Source organism: Anoplophora glabripennis, unplaced genomic scaffold (genome assembly GCF_000390285.2).
Source record: "Anoplophora glabripennis isolate ALB-LARVAE unplaced genomic scaffold, Agla_2.0 scaffold683, whole genome shotgun sequence".
Classification (NCBI taxonomy): Eukaryota; Metazoa; Arthropoda; class Insecta; order Coleoptera; family Cerambycidae; genus Anoplophora; species Anoplophora glabripennis.
The window spans coordinates 52,841-70,679 of record NW_019416842.1 but is presented as its reverse complement, the minus strand read 5'-3'; the positions used below and the strand labels follow the sequence as shown (position 1 = coordinate 70,679).

Genomic DNA, 17,839 nt, shown 5'->3' with positions numbered 1-17,839 from the left:
ATATATAAATTAGATAATTTTAATTAAATTTACCTTTAAAGATTTTCAATTGATACTTGACGCACGTCCATTAATAGGTTCCCAAAAAAGACGTTGAAGGATATTAATATGTATATATTGTTGAAAAATAATACGTAATAAACGCATTGATAGAAGGCACTTAATTAAAAGATGTATCTACAACTTTCTAAATTGAAGATAAAACTATGTAAACTTTAATGCTATCTGTAAATTTATATATGAAACACAATTTCTTGACCATATGAGATATTTCTCATTTAACATAAAAATACTGAAGTTTGAAATATGTAGTGCGTCCTAAATTTTGGCAAGCAGTTTATACGTTTCATCTCAATTACTATACAAATCAAGTCTTCCACCGTAATTTATCATTTTCAGTAGTATCTCACTATTTATCTTATAATTATACGCTGCTATTTTAGCTAAATGTATAGCGCATATATTTAAGCTCCTGTAATTCTTCCCAACTTGGTCCCGAACATGATATATTTAATTTAATTTAAAATGGAATCATTCCCGCATACTAATTACTTATAAAACCATTTTTGGTCCACTTTAATTTGGCTCTCTTCAATAAATTATTTTTATCTATAGTGTTATCCAGCAGACAAGTAAACGCAAATAATAACAACTTAGGAATGGTATTTTTTAATTAATTTTTTTTCATTCGATATATCAAAAAGTTCTAAATTCCCTTTCTTGGGTCATTCTGTAGTACTAGAAAAAGTAGTATTTTTTTATAAAGATGCCCTTGAATGTGCTTACTAATTAATTCACTATCCTGAATTTATCAATTTTTTGTTTCGAAATTACTACTCCAACATGTGTAGATTACTCATTCAGTTAACACCTTTGTTAATATTAATTAAAATGTATATTAATGAGCTCGCAATACCGTCACTGTGCGATTTTTTTTGTTCTAAAGAAAAAAGTGTTGCTCATTTTGAAGTCAAATTTTATGCAGTACAGTTATTTAATCTCTAAATATATAAACAATATGTTGTCTAAATCGTATTAATAGGGTGTTTCATAATTTTGAAACACAAATATGTGCTTAGTAGTTACTTAAGTCGAATTAGAGTTTGAACGTGAACAAATTATTAGTAATACGGTCAATCCAAAGACCAACATGTGTGGCAAAGGCCGATTCGATTGACTATGAAATTATTGCTCTAGGTGTTTGTTAATTAATTTCGTTTCAGTTTTTGCAACTAATTGTTTAATTACTAAATGCTAATTTTAGAAGTTAATATCGTATATATAGATCCAAAGAAACGCATCGAAAAAAAAAATTCAAAAAATTGAAATGGCCCATTTACAACTAACAAGTAGAACCTGCAAAATAGCGCTAACATTTTTCTAAAATTTTGAATTTTTTCTTTATCGATACGTTTGTTTGGATCAATTAGAACATATATCTACGATATTAACTTCTAAAATTAACGTTTAATAATTAAACAATTGGTTGCAAAAAAACAAACGAAATTAATTATCAAATAGCTGAAGCAACAATTTCACGATCAATTGAATCGGCGTTTAGCAAGCATATTGGTCATTGTATTGACTGACCGTCTTTTCCATAAATTTCATCAATATCCATCGCTGTTTGCAATAATAATGCGCAAGATTTGAAAACTAATATTCTCGCATTTGACTTTCAATTTAGAGTTAACAAATTAGTGAAAAATGATTATTTGTACCTTAAATTGTAGGTAATTTATTTGTCTACATCATAAAATAACTAACATTCCGAAAGGTCGTCTAAATTTTAGTGAGCACTAAAAAAAGTGAAAAAACACGTAAAGCCAATTTGCTTCGAAAACATGACTTTATTTTTAAAATTATTTTTATTTCAGCATTTATACATTTATTTATATACAGGGTATCCCAACGAAAATTTGATCCCCCCTATATTTGGAAAACCGAATAATATTTCAAAATTCGTCGAGACCCGTCTATTTTTGTTCTTGGGGGGAGCTTTTTTGACAGTCAAGCCAACTCGATATGTTCATCCCCCTAATGCCTAGCAACCCCAACTTAAAAATTTCAAATGCAACTACCCCACTTGTGGCACATCATTTTAAAGCCCTTTTCATTGCGAATACAGTGACGTACCGTTTTTAGAAATCGGTTGAGATTTGACAGAATTATTGGTTACAAACGAAAAGATGACAAACCAACTTACGCGTAGTAATTTCTACACAAATGCCCACCACTAATAAGTTTTTCATCTACTACACATGACCGCATTACCTAATTGTTATTGATGTGTCTATCAGTTTACAAAAAAGTCAGAAATGAAATAAAAAAGCTGAAGCAAATAATAAATCAGATTTATTTGATGAATTGCTCAAAATGACCCCCGTTAACTTCCAAACAATAATACAGTCTGTTTTCAAATTCTGTTCGAACATTATTAAAGACATCCGCAGTTATTAATCGGCATTCTTCTACAATTCTCTGACGTAGCACTTGCAATGTTTCCGGCTGAGTGGCGTACACTCGTGATTTTAAATGACCCCACAGAAAAAAGTCCAAAGGGGACAGATCCGGAGATCTTGGTGGCCATTCGACGGGACCTCTTCTGCCAATCCAATGCCCCGGGAAATGGTCATCCAAAAATTGTCGCACAGCAGCAGCATAGTGCGGGGGCGCACCATCTTGTTGGAAGGTTATTTCATTTTCTAGTAAATTGTCGTCACTTTCTAAAATCTCTGTTATCCTAGGATCAATTGTACTTTCCAATAATTCTAGATAGGTGTTTCCATCGAGATTACCTTGGATGAAAAATGGTCCAACAAGATGGTCGCCCAAAATGCCTGCCCAAACATTCAATTTTTGAGGTGTCTGAGTATGAAATTCCCTGATTAAATGCGGATTAGTATCACTCCAATAACGACAATTGTGTCTATTCACTTCGCCATTCAACATAAATGTGCATTCGTCGGAGAAACATGTATTGTAGAGAAGATTTGGATTCAGTAGAAGTTGTTCACTAAAGTATTCGCAAAATTGGTTACGGCGATCAAAGTCATCTTCATGTAACTCTTGAACCAGCGTCATCTTAAATGGATGAAACTTGTGTTTTTTCAAAATTCGATGAACACTGGAACGGGATACGCCAGAAGCTTGAGACACAGTTGTAATCGATTGCTTATTATCCATCTGTACATGACCCAAAACTGCCACTTCAACTGCTTCATTTCGAACTGGCCCAATTACTTCACGTTTCTTGTTTAAAAGCGAACCTGTTGCAACAAATTTGTCAATCAGGTGTTTAACGTACTGGTGGTTTACATTTTTTTCAGGATGATTGGCATTAAAAATTCGTGCTGTAGCTTTAGCGCAATCGTGATTTCGATAATAAATTGCAACAATTTCTACTCTTTCCGCGATAGAATAAACCATTTCGAACACACGTTAATACTTTCAATAACGGCTGAAACTAACGATTTCTTGGTCACAAGCAAAAAACACCGACTTTTTTTGTAGTACTGATTTTTTGTTATTTTGAAAAGGTCTGAATTCCTATAAACTTAAGTATCTTCTACTAATAACTATTTTAGTATCTAGTTTTATTTGCTTCAGCTTTTTTATTTCATTTCTGACTTTTTTGTAAACTGATAGACACATCAATAACAATTAGGTAATGCGGTCATGTGTAGTAGATGAAAAACTTATTAGTGGTGGGCATTTGTGTAGAAATTACTACGCGTAAGTTGGTTTGTCATCTTTTCGTTTGTAACCAATAATTCTGTCAAATCTCAACCGATTTCTAAAAACGGTACGTCACTGTATTCGCAATGAAAAGGGCTTTAAAATGATGTGCCACAAGTGGGGTAGTTGCATTTGAAATTTTTAAGTTGGGGTTGCTAGGCATTAGGGGGATGAACATATCGAGTTGGCTTGACTGTCAAAAAAGCTCCCCCCAAGAACAAAAATCAACGGGTCTCGGCGAATTTTGAAATATTATTCGGTTTTCCAATTATAGGGGGGGTCAAATTTTCGTTGGAATACCCTGTATATTGTAATAAGAAATTTATTTGAAATGACAAATATCCTCTGAGTATGTGTCTTGCCATCAGGAATTTTAACAGAATAAGGACAACCGTGAGGCGTTGCTGATTTTAAAAAACATTTAGAATATTCTGACTCGTTTTTTCTGAAAATATACTGCATAAAGAGAAGATGGTTGCAAAACATTCTTCAATTATATACCGAATTTTTATGTTCAAATGCTGATATACTTGTTGATTATTTATTTATTATTTGCACCAATTAATAAAGTAGAAAAAAGAAATATATTCCCCGCGCGCTGCAATATTTCTAGAACATTACAGCCAGATGTAATTTTGTCATGAGTATTATTACACACAGGTGCAGGTGTTCATGGAAATTTTACTAATCACTATTATTTATATCAACTATTTGTTACGGTCTTCATACATAATCTTCTACGAGTAAACAGATTGCTAGTCAATTAATTAGATGATTATCACGTAGAATATAAACTAGTTTAGTGTTCCAATTGCGTTTAATTTTTTTGCATTTATTTTCATTGAACAGCATTCTGATATCATCAGGTATTTACATTCTATTAAAAATTAGGATAGAAAATCCTTCATTACTTTATTACAAAGATTAATTCAAATAAATCCAAAAAAAATCCTAAAAAATCTTATCAAATGAAGTCACAAAATGTAGTTCGTTACCAGAAATGTAGGTATGCAAAAGGTATTCAACATCACAGACCAGATTGCTTACTGCTGATGCCCCAACATGCCTCAACTAGCATTGAGTGACAACAGCAATATGTAGTAAATAGCTAGCAACAAATAATGTTCCAAAATAAAAGCGAAAAGGGTAATATTAAAAGAAATATTTTTGTTGTTCTAACATTACCCTTGACAATGATCAACACATGAATGACGTTACTACAGGAAAGACCTTTTTCAAAAACTGTCGATATTTTCATTAAATTTCAGTTGACAAAGTGAGTCTGTTTTGTCACCTCGCTGCAAAATACTTTTATGTTTTAGAACGCCGAAGTACTATTTCGTGTTCTAGATAAAAAAAAATTGTTTACATATCTAGAATTATTTCATCGGGTGGCCTCTTCGCGAATTGAATTAATAAAAACCAAATTACAAAAACACAACATATCAGGATTATTCGTCACTTTTTCAAGAATAATCCACCACGACAACAATGCTTACACTCATTACTTTGCCTGTACATACTGCTATTTAAAATTTAGTTCCTTCAATCACACCTGTCTTACAAACAAGATAACACTGCATTGATTTGATTCGATTTTGGTTTCGTAAAAAATGAATAATTTTTTAAATAATCCCTGAATGGAGATAACATACATTTATTGATTTTGTACCCTTGTTTTATTTCTGAACAAATTTTATGTCATATATTTTGATATAGCTCTTTTAAAAGACACCTACACGCCAAATGTCCTTCCACAGGTCTCCGATTTCTATCACGACGGCAGCAGTGGTAACTTAATGGACGTCGTCATCGTCAGAATGATGTTCTTGGAGAAAGAAGAGGCGGAGATCGACCTAGAGATCAGTCCAGCCGCGGAGCAAACGTTAGACAGTTTCTGTAAGTGGCAGGTCAAGATTAATCCACCTGAGGATAGTCCGTTACACCATGATATCGCTGTTTTGTTGACCAGGTGACATATGTTATACCTATACTAAATAGTCGTAGTTAAGAAAAAACTATTTCACTAAACAGGGCGTCCGTTAAACAATAGGCAAAATTTTACCACTAGATTCTACGATGAAAATTAATTCGGCAAAGTCATATACAATGTTGTTCATAGACACTTAGCTTGCAAGGTGTTCCAGTGGAAAAAATAAATAACATATTCTTTAATATCTTTTGACTACTTCGAGCTAATTTCGTGAAATTAATTTCGTATGTTTTTTTTTTGGGAGGAGAAATTCGAATTTATTGACGATTTCGTTGTATCTTGTAGAGGGCGCCACAAGCGACCATTAGAACGCATTTAAACTGCCAAAACTTTTTTGTGACACTATGTATTTCGCTTTGGTTGGAAAAACCTTTTCCCCAACTTTTCTGCTCAAAATCGTGTTCAACAAAAAGGCATTTAAATTTGTAAATGCATACAAAAATTGTTTAAAAGTAATTTTCAACACTGATAAACAAAATTAGGAACAATCGTTTATTAGTAAGGAAAGTGTGCAATTAATTACAATTTTAATTGTCGTTGATTTAACAATTTTGCTGCAAACAGAATTGACAGGGAAAAAAACATACTTTCTAAAAACAATCTGATCAATCTAACACAATCTAAATAATGTAACCAATCCAAACGACCTAAAAATCTAAAAAATAACTGATAATAATTAACCTGTCTTAAAAGATATATTTTTCAATGTTTATCAGTGGAGTTGAAAATATCTTTTAAACACATTGCAGAAAATTTCAAACTCCGTTCAAAATTATAATTTTTTAGTGTGTAGTTAAAGCTTGTGTAGTTAATTTTAAACAAAAACAACAAATTGCCAGATGTACAAAGAACACAAATAACAGGTCATCACAATTATTTTTATAAATTTATGAATAATATATGCAAAATACTTATAGACGTCTGTGAGACGTAGGCTTAGTGACAATGTCATAAATCGAACACGTTAGTAGTTAAGGGTTAAGCAGAAAAGTTGGGGGAAAATATTTTTCCAGTCTGAAGTAAAAAAACACCGTGGCACAAAAAAGTTTTGGCAGTTTAAATGTATACTAATCGTCGCTTGTGGCGCCCTCTAGAAAATACAAGGAAATTGTCAATAAATTCCAATTTGTCATCCCAAAAAACCCCGAATACGAAATTTCACGAAATTAACTAGTCGAACGATTTTAAACAAAAATTTTATTTATTTTTTCCATTTCAACACCCTGTATTTTGAAAATTAAGCATGTATGACTTTTCCCCATTAATTTTCATCGTAGAATCTAGTGGTAAAGTGGCCCATTCTTTAACGGACATCCTGTATATTTGAAACTAATAAGCAAAGTTCTATTAAATAACGGAAAATTTAAATATAAGTACATTATCTTTGTTAATGTTATAAAACAAACACTCAACTAAAAAAACATACAGGGTGTTTATGAACTCGGAGATTTATTTTTAACGGGAGATAAGTTTTGATTCATATGATTTAACATATCAAGATGGATTTATGATTAGAAATGTGTTCCCGAATTTGAAAACATCCATATAAAAATGTGTATATGATGCAAATATAGAGTGCAAAATAATGCTATGCTTTCTAGCTGTCAATGATTATAATAAATTGCTTTGTACATCCACCAGGAACGATAATACAGTCGTACAGATGTCTTCAGCTACGCCTTACGTTTTTAAAACCACCTGTCCTGATGACTCGAAAAAATGTAAGCTCTCAAGCAATTTATCACATTTAAATCTATTACTCCCATCCATTTTGACATCAAGATTGCTCACATCCTTGTGATTACATATTCTTGTATTAAACTAAGCATATATATTGAAAATCAACCTGTATTTTCTCTACGTAGAGGTTAAAGCATTTAACATATTTCTCGTCGTACCATACATTAAATAAGTCATACTCGCTCATACGTTGTTAAGTTTAAGAACTGAGGGAAAGGTGAACAAGGTGATAAATAACAGAGATCGCCTTATATTGTACATAATAAAAATTAAAAAAAGACATTCGCGCGTAGACACAGTTTTTTGATTTTTATTGGAGGAAGTACGTTTTGTTACAGATAACACAATTTATCAGTTGAGAATTTTATAATATGCAGTATGCAGTTAATGTCCGCTTTTGGTCAAAAGAAATAATTATTGCTGAGGAATCATGTGAATTAAGTCAGTTATAAATTATTTTATAATGACCAGACCATTTGGTAGTAGACGGAAATCTTTACTTAGTGTAATAACAGATCTAAATTTATTGCCCTGAAGGCCTGATTTGGATTGCTTCTGAAATAATTGTCAATGTGCACAACGACATAGAAAATCAACTGACCATAGCAATATCTGGAAGAGGTAACTTAAAGAAATAAATCAAGTGGGACATTTTCTTGCAAGTGTTCTAGCCAATGAGACTATCTGAAAGATATCCATGGTATTCATCTCTTGGAAGGCACCATCTGCTAGTTCATTAAAATGGAGTACAAAAAGAGTTTCCTCGTTAGTGCGTGTCATACGCGTCCAAGAGTTGTGTTATTTTTCACATTTTAGTTATTCTAATAAATCCTGTTAGATAGGGAATCGAAAAGGATTTAGAAATTAAATTTAACAGATCAGGAACATTGAGTGAAATGCTTAACGTACGTAAGGTGTTAAAACTGTAAAAAAAACAAAATGTACCGCAGTAAAAATCGAAATTAACAATGACGTTAAGCACAGGACCCCTAGGAGAACTCACGAATTTTATTTAAAAAGTGAACTACCAACATTAAAGGAAATTCACACTCCAACCCCACAGAAAACGTTTTAGCTTACTATGCATGAAATGTATATTTGTTCTTAAAACGAAATTCAAAAAGTATCCTAATAGAAGCTAGCGAAACTGCAGTATATCCTAGAGAATATTTAGAAAAAATAATACAGTATCCTACATCGAAAACGAAAATTTATCGTCTCGAAGAAACATAGATAAATTACCAACTGCATGAAGAAAAAGGAAGATTTGGGAACAGTTGAATGGAAAACATTGATTATAAAAACACGTTTAATGTACAATTATGAGCATTGCACAAAAAGTGAAAGTTGAATGTTATTGTCACAGTACCACTATGAACTAAATTATCTTTTTAAACCATCTTACACGAAAAAAAAATTAAATTTTCATATAGCTTTTTCTACTAAGTGTATCTAAAATATTGCGTTGAAGCTCGAATCAGATCTACTCGAAACAGAGATTTCTGTATATTTCAAAATTTAATTGATTGCAATATTTTTATGAAGAATTTTATTTCGTACTAACCAGATGTTTTTTTGTAATTTACGTACTGAATGTTTCATAAAACTACATAGGTAGACTAGGCTTTTCCTTATTCTTTCTACTTTTCGACTTTATTTATTGAAACCTTTCGAAGAAAAGTTGTATATTTACTGATCACTCCTTTAATTTTGAAGTTCCAATTACTAGATGTGCCACAAAATTGACCCAGGATGTTTTGTGCAAATTTATGTAGGTACTGTATATTTTATAAAATTGACACAGCTTTTCGTTATTCTTTTTATTTTATTCTACATTCTTTATTGAAATTTGAAGAAAAGTTATATATTTACTAATCAGTAGCATTTATGAAAATCCATATACTGGATGTTCCACAAAATCGAACAGGGAGGCACATTAGCAGTCTAACCTAAAGAGTACTTCAGAAATATCGGTAGTTAGGGAGCACGGCATACTTAACAGAACTAATATAAAATTCCTGGTTATAGAATGCATATTTTGAGCTTCCAGAAAGATATAGGTAAGGAGACAAAAAAAAATTGTGTTTCGAGTCTGGAGATCAGACTGTCTGCTACATGTTTTCTGGGTCGCTGAATACGAACCCGCGATCCATTTAACCCCATTACGTCAGGTTTTATCTCATAACCTAAGCTGTCAAGTCCTATTGCACACAGTGATCCTGTAACCGGAGCATATGCTAACCCAAGTCCCTGGAGTCCCTGGACCATAGCTTTCATGCGTCTAGGCAGGCTTCGGATGCCCAAAATCGGCAGCTAGTCAGGTGCTTCATTTGGCATGTTTTTGAAATTGACGGATAATCTACTGGAGGTGATGAAACTGGGAACCAATAACGATATAGACTATGTTCCTTGTATCAAACAATCGAACTACTGCATAATGTAGTTATTGAAGTTATGGGGTTATGTGGTTATGGGGTTATAGGGTAATAGGGTTAGGGCGTAGGGTTAAATATATTCTGTTTATAGATGCTTAATATATCCCGCGATGAGAGATTGAGTCAAACTACTGAATAACGTAGTTGTTGCAGTTATTGGTTATGGGGTTATGGGATTATATGGTTATCGGGTTAGGAAGTTTGAGGTTGAATGTATAAGATTACATGGTTACTGTGGGTGCACAGCTCTCTTTACAGGATAGTTATGTGTAATAGGAATTGACAGCTTAGGATATGATGTTATATGGGGTTATTGGTAAAACCTGACGTGATGGGGGTTAAATGGGTCAAGGTTTCGAATTCAGCGACCACAAAAACATGTAGTAGACATAGTCTGACCAGAAAACAATTTTTTTGTGTGGCTGTGTATCAACCGACTCAAAGACGATCGCTGGCTTCATATCATGCAGCAGAATACCACGAACCATAACAGACAGCAAATATAAGTATCACACAAAATGCTTAATCTCTAGTCTCAAGATTTCTTCAAAAGAATAGAAAGACACATGTCTCAAGAAGTCAAGAAGTCTAAACCGGGACGTGGCAACTAATCGAGATATTGTTCAACAGTTAGGTGTAATATTATCTCCCCGCAATTTCGAGGGCCATAATTCGAAGGAGCAGTAAATAATAATAATTAGAATTAGTGGGATTGGCCTGGCACTGAACGAATCCGGGGGATAAATCCCGAAGTTTGCGTCCTTCATGGCAGAAATTAGTTATAAGTTGGGCGATATTTCAGGGAAAGTTATTTTCGCCATAAGAAAGGGCGAATTTATTCTGTTTTCGGGTGTTTGGCCCGTGTCCGTAACTCAAAACTTTGTTTAGTGGGACTATTTAACATGCAGGTCAAATAGAAACAAGGGATCGGACCTAACTTTAGACGGAGTTGGCGAATTTATTTTGCCTTTGATATTTATTTCCACTGGAATAGGCCTACAAAGGAGTTGCTCTGGCCGGCCCGCCCACGTGCGACCAACTTGCAACATTTATTGCGCGAGTTGATGCCTGCCCACTGCTGAATAAACGGAAGAATTTGAAGCAGTCAAAAGAGAACCTCACCTTATCTGCATTCAGGTAGCGCCCATTTTTTTTAGTATAAACAGGTCTTCTCGACGGCTTGGCAGAGGTACATAATTTTTTTTTTTAGTGTTGGAGAAGTGACGGAATACTCTTTATCTCTCTGTACAGTTATTATTATCAATTAAAATTGCTAAAATTTATAAAATTTTCTACTGTCGTAGTGGGAAACAAGAATTGTCCAGTGTCTAAACTTTTGGATATCCATAAATTTCCATTAGAACCTATTTTGGTTATAGCTTTTGATCTATTTGTAGGACCTGATTTATTTTTGGTATGCAGTGTATATCTACTACCACAGAAGGCCAATACACTGCCGAAGTCATATTTCCAAAATTCCAGGGCGGTGTTGGTAAAGTTATAATTTTTTATTTAGTACTTCGTTCTTAAGTACATAAACTAGTGACAAATCAAAACATTTTTTTTGTAATTAATGATTCTGTAGGGAATAACTTCTTAATGTCTAAATCGCCACTGAATTGCACCTGCAATACCTCGTAAAAGATCATTCGCCAACAGAATTTTTAATTCTTATCAGTATGTCATAGACGTCCTTAAGCATGTACCTACCTACAAATTAACAGGTGACTGTTAGTTTGGCAGTATTGAGTGCCTAGGCAGGTAGTAGCAGCAGATGTACCACACACACTTTGCACCTTATATTTCACCTACACTACCACAATGAAATTGGAATGTCCCTCTCCGCCCTGAGGGCCACGGCAGCGTGGCCCTCAGTGCGTCCTTTCGCTCTCCAACCGCCTGCGTCCCTTATCCTGAGGTATGCCGCCATCGCCTCCCTCATAATCAATGTAGGAAGGGTCGGCAGCCCCAGAAGGACCTCTAACGTTACGTTCTGCATTCTAACTTTAAAATCATCTTGTATATTTTGATGCAAATTTTGGCGTACGTATTTTTAGGTACTCCTTTGAGAGCCGATAGTAGCCACTAGAGGAATATTAAGAAAAAACTAGTACTTTTATTACTTAGACTATAAGTTCCCTAAAAATTTATAGATATTTACCGGACATTGTGTATGACTATATGCTGATGATTTCTGATAAAACAGAAAAATTGTTTTCAACTATACAGTGTGTCCACGGATTGAGTGCACGTTGGGTGTGAATCACAAAAATTTTTTGAGTTGAAATTTAAGCTTCTGGGCATCATCTCTCCTTGGTCTTATGCTAAGAAGTAGAAAAAATTAGTCCAACTAATTAATGCACAGGGTGTTTTTACGGTGAATTTTCAAAAATTGTCAAGAGTAAAGTAGGTACCTTTGTTTTTAAAAATATCAAATATATTTACTTAAGAAAGTTATTAAGAACTAAAAGTTATGATAGATTTTCAATTTGATCGGCCAACTTTATTTTTTTTTCTTTACTTTCAACAGTACGGACACTCAGCGCATTCAACACTAATCATTGGAGAATGGCTAGATTGGTCAATTTCCTGGGCGATGGATTGGCCGAAATGGCCCAATTCCTTGGCCTTCTAGAAATCCTGATTTAAGTCTAATGGACTTTTCTTTATGAGGCTATCTCAAGCAGAAAGTGTATGGTTGTGTATATGTGTATAACGATTTATTTGAATTGAAACGAAGAATAAAAGATATAATTAATGCCACCCCCATTTAAGAAATCCAAAACGCCTACACAGAATTTACCAAGCGCGCTGAACGATGTGTAATGGTTGGTGGCAGCACATTTAAAAAAAGTTTCTCTTGATGAAAAATGTTATTGGTTCTTAAAGTAAGATTGGGATAGAAAAATTTAACATTTCTTGTGTTCAAAAAATTGAAAAAACTTTAAATGGTACAAGAGTAAAGTGAAAGGAAATTTGTGAAGATGTAGAAATAAGTTACTAGTAAAAGTTGTTCAAAACTAAAAGGCAGTCTCTAATCCCAATATTCGAAAAAATCTGCCTATTTTTTTAATTATAATTAAATCCATTTTATACAAATTAAATTAACAATTCACAAATTTTAAAAGTTTATTTACTCAAACACACTGTTACCATATCGAGCACAGGTTTTTAAACGGACAAGTATTTCATCAAAACTTCTTCTAACCTCATCTAAAGATATTGAAGCAACGGTATCTCTAATCGCATCCTTTAATTGATCAATATTCGAATCTATTAGAGGTGTGCGATAAACAATTTGTTTCAGTAGACCCCATAGGAAAATATTCATTATTGTCAAATCTGGACTCCTAGGAGGTCACTGAATTGGTTCTTGTCTCCCAATCCACTGTCTGGAAATGTATGGTCTAACCATTGTCTTACACTTGCCGCATAATGTGCTGGGCATCCATTTTGTTGAAAATAAAGTGAACGACGGTATTCTAATGGAAGGTTTTCTAATTCACTGCCAAGAAAATTTCTTAACATATCTATGTAACTATCCGCATTACAAGAAATCTTAAATAAGTATGGCCCTATTATTCCGTAGTAAGAAATGGCGCACCACACATTTACTAAAGTAAAGTACTGACGCTTCCGTGGTATTCGAAAATGCGGATTAGAATCGCTCCAATGTCGTGCATATCCTTAAAAATAAGGCCTAACTGCCTTTTACTTTTGAACAACTTTTCCTAGTAACTTATTTCCACATCTTCATTTGAATACCCCGTACAAGAAATGTTAATTTTTTCTATACCAATCTTACTTTAAGAACCAGCAAAATTTTTATCAAGAGTAACTTTTTCCTATTCAACACATTTTCTGTGGATATAGGTACTGTATATAATTTTTCGTAAGAATAATTTTTCCAAAAATGCAATCTTTGTGTCAGTTACATCATGTAATACCCTGCATAAATATGCTCAATTCTCACTAATTCCAATTAGACGTTCTTAAAAATTATCTGAAAATATCACAAGAGATATATTTATAATACATACATTCATTATGCGCTGCTTAATTCCGAGACCGATATGAAGGCGAAATGCAATGGAAACCAGCGTCTCCACCGGAACGGATTATTTTTTATATTTACTTTGTAATCTCCATTTTAGCCGAAACATCAATCCACATTATACTTTTATTACTTGTGCTAGAACGTTAACCGGCTTTTTTGCCGGGCCTTCGCCCAACATTTTTCATATCTGACACTTATCAGCCAGAACCTTTATAATATAAAGAGCCATGAAGTGTCTTCAGTTGAGAAAAAAACGGTGAGTTGTCTGCTGCGGCCGACACACCAAATGGCATAATGCTCTCGGTAGTCCGTCACACAATTACTATAACTTAGGGGAGAGATACAAGAAAACTGAAGAAGAAACTGATTAAAAGATGCCGCCAGTCCCTACTGCTATATAAATTAATATAAATGAAATATACAGGGTGTATGAAGTTTTACTGCCATTACTTCTGCATGAGATAGAGTAATCATAAATGAACATAAAAATTGTATATTACAGAGGCGTAAGATTAACAGTTTACAGCGAGTATTAATATTGGGGAGTTTCATCACAACGTGACAACAGCGCTTAACCTGCTGATGCACACCACGTGTAAACGTAGCAGACTTGTCCTACGGAAAAAAATTATTATGAAACATTTAGTAAATTTCAAGACAGTTCTAGTTTTTAAATAAATAAAATAAAATTTATCGATTTTGTAGTACGAAGATAGTGTTGTGCTTAAATTTTAGCTCGAATTTGAGTAATTATGAATCTCTTAAAACAAGAACTTAACTTTTAATCAAGTTACTTATTTGAAAAATATGTATTTCATAAGTGTTAAAAATAATTTAGATACTTACCAAGTACAGAAATTTTTAAATGCACAAGTACAAAACAAACTACAATATATGCTCAAAATATCGACCACCATTTTCGATGCACGCACTGGCTGGAAAACACCTCAAGAAAAGGAAATAGTGGTACCCAAAAAACACTCTTACACGGTCGAATCCAGATACCAACTGAATTGCATATTGGCGGTTGCTGGACACCTTAGTACCTCGTGCCGCGCCGCTGTCACATTGTTCGATATGAATTTTATCGAATTTTGTAAATTTATTACAACGCTAATTATTTTTTAGAATTAAGCATAAAGAAGTTCAAAAATGTGATTAACGTTGTATTTTATGGTATTCTATGCACACAGTTATGTCAATATTCCTTAATTAATTGGAGATTTTGATAATTTTTTTCTTGGAAATGGTTGAGTTTAGGACCCATGTCATAAGTATAAGGTTTTTTTTGTTTATTTTAATGTATTCTATCGTCTGTTAAAATTAAGGCAGTCAAATTTCTAACATCCTGTACCTGTACAGGGTGTATGAGATGACAATTTCTTTAAAGACATTTAAAAGGTGTTAACGATTAAGATATCTGAAGATATTTATTTGTAGCGTAGATTTCGTTTATTTTTCTTACTTTATTGGGTATTTTTCCACCTATTAAGACATTTTAAAAAATGGATGAAATAAACTCTTGCAGCAAAAAGATCAGTTAGTGGTTATTTTTATAAATATAGCTTTGCTTAACCAAAAATCTCACACCGAAAGAAGCAGACAGATACAAAAAACGCATCACTCTGTATATTATAAAAATAACTGCTCCTTTTAGCGCAAGTTTAATATCATCAATTTTTTAAATTTTTGCGCAGGTTAAATATTTAGGGCTGATTTCTTTCGCTAAAATAAAAGAAGCGTAATTACCAACCTACGAACCTTAAAAAATTATAAGTAACACAATTTTTGGTTTTTAAATATAATTCACAGGCACACAAAAGAGTCATCTGTTCCATGGATAAGACCTACGCCATTCTATGTATTTGGAAGCCAAATTCGAAAAGCACTCTTAAAACCGAACAAAACTCTACATTCATTAACAGCCCTGGAAAAGAGTCAACGTATTATTTTTATGCGACTTAAGATTCAGTTAACCCTTGCTATCCTTTAACGTCGAATAGACACTAGACAATTCCCCCAAAACATAAAAATCAGTTAAATGTTTATAGCCCGTTTATCAACTGGACCAAAATAACTTTTGAAATTTCTGTTTTGTTTAATTGGCTTATTGTTTAATCTTCTTTTTCATTAACGAAATAGCAAGAATTAACGAAAGTTAAATGTAAAGAAACTGTATAATGTTTTACTTGTAGTTTATTTCAGTATTGGCGTATCTAAAAATAAATGCCTACATTGCCTATATTAAATCTCCAAGTAACAAAAAATCATCTTATAGAAACCACCTTGCGAAATTGGTTACTTATTATTACTTTTTTCTTAACGTGACACACACAGTGTGCAATTAAATAAAACCTGAATCTAAACTAAAGTTGCACATGATTCAATAGAAACAACATTTATTGAAACTGTAATTAACATCGTTAACATCAAATTTAGACTATTCATTGGACTTCAGGTATCTCTACATAAAGTTAATGATTTTACCTTATAAGCCGTCATAAGTAAATCCCAATGAAAAGGGACGGGGATGCTTTTGAAGATATTCGCAACTATTTTATCATCGCCTATTTCCAAATCATCTTACTTTACTTGTATCAATTATTTTTTGCATATTTACCATGTAATGTAACTAAATTAACTACGCTTCACTTCCACGGGAACTTGAAAAGCGGAATATGTTCAAAATGAAAAACGTCTTTCCTTGACGGTAAAGAATGCGCTTTTCTTTTCCTTCTCGTTGTGGGCTTCCCATGTAGAATCATTTCGTTGTTTAAACCTTCGACAGCCGACCACATACGAAGCGTTATTTGTGTGCAACCTCAGTTTCAAACACGCTTACGTGAGAAGGAACATTCTCCAACTCGTGTACACGCCAACTATTTTTACCTTATCCTTAGTAGGATCAACCGCAGAACCGCTAACCTGAAACTTCCTGTATTATTACTCCATCAGGTACGACATATGCTCCTCGGACGAGACCGGCTGCGGTCTGATGGGTCTGGCCTACGTCGCAACAGCGTGCAGAGACGACAAGCACTGCGCCATCAATGAGGACGGAGGAATAAACCTGGGCATCGTCGTGACTCACGAGGTGGGCCATGTGTGAGTATCCAGTTCAATTTTTTACAAAAGCGAAGTCGCAGCGTGTACAAGGTGAATCAGCTTGAATGTTACAGAGTGTTGTGCGAAAATTATGTTGTTTTATTTAGATAAGATGACGAATAAAATTCTGAAGTATTAACACGTATCGAGACAGATGCGACAGAGAGCCACGTAAATGTTGAATTTGTTGAACTATGTTTCGTGTCACTAATAATATGTGTAAAACGTATTGTTTCCAGTCTAACAGGTTTTTTCGGTATCCTATAGGTGTTTTTTCACTTACGGTTTTTTCTGCTTAACTAACTAATTCTGTGTGACCAGTACGTTTCCTATATTTCCGAGGCAAAAATGTTTATAAACATAAATATTTTATGCAGGCACTTGGTTTCCTATTACTACGACATATACCTATAGTGACATGAAACATATGCCAACAAAGTGGACATTTAAGTTGTTCGCTGTATCATTTGTTTGGATGCGTCTATGTTTCGGCACAGCACCTTTATTTCTGGAAACTAGTCATTGACAAAGGTCTTAACGTTTCTGTCTGGATGCGTCTTTAGTTTGAGGACTGTTGCGTTTTAAGTGATAAAACTAAAATTTAATTATATTGCGTATCTGGTTATAGTGGAGGCTGATATTAACATTGTTATTTTAAAAAGAATCTTATACATTGTGTCTCAAATATCAAAACTGTCAATTTTTGGAAAAATCACTAGGATAGGTCAATTTTGTTTCTTTGGAGCATGAACTTTTATGGAATTCAATTTT

The 17,839-nt window shown here is 33.5% G+C and overlaps 1 protein-coding gene across 1 annotated transcript in view; it reads left to right on the top strand.

Annotated features, from left to right (window-relative positions):
* Window positions 1–17,839, top strand: part of LOC108913399 (A disintegrin and metalloproteinase with thrombospondin motifs 12-like) — a 77,597-nt gene that overhangs the window by 12,750 nt on the left and 47,008 nt on the right. Inside the window, exons 4-5 of the mRNA XM_018718947.1 lie at window positions 5,499–5,710; window positions 16,919–17,068. Coding sequence (XP_018574463.1) covers window positions 5,499–5,710; window positions 16,919–17,068 — 362 coding nt within the window. The remainder of the gene's footprint in view (window positions 1–5,498; window positions 5,711–16,918; window positions 17,069–17,839) is intronic.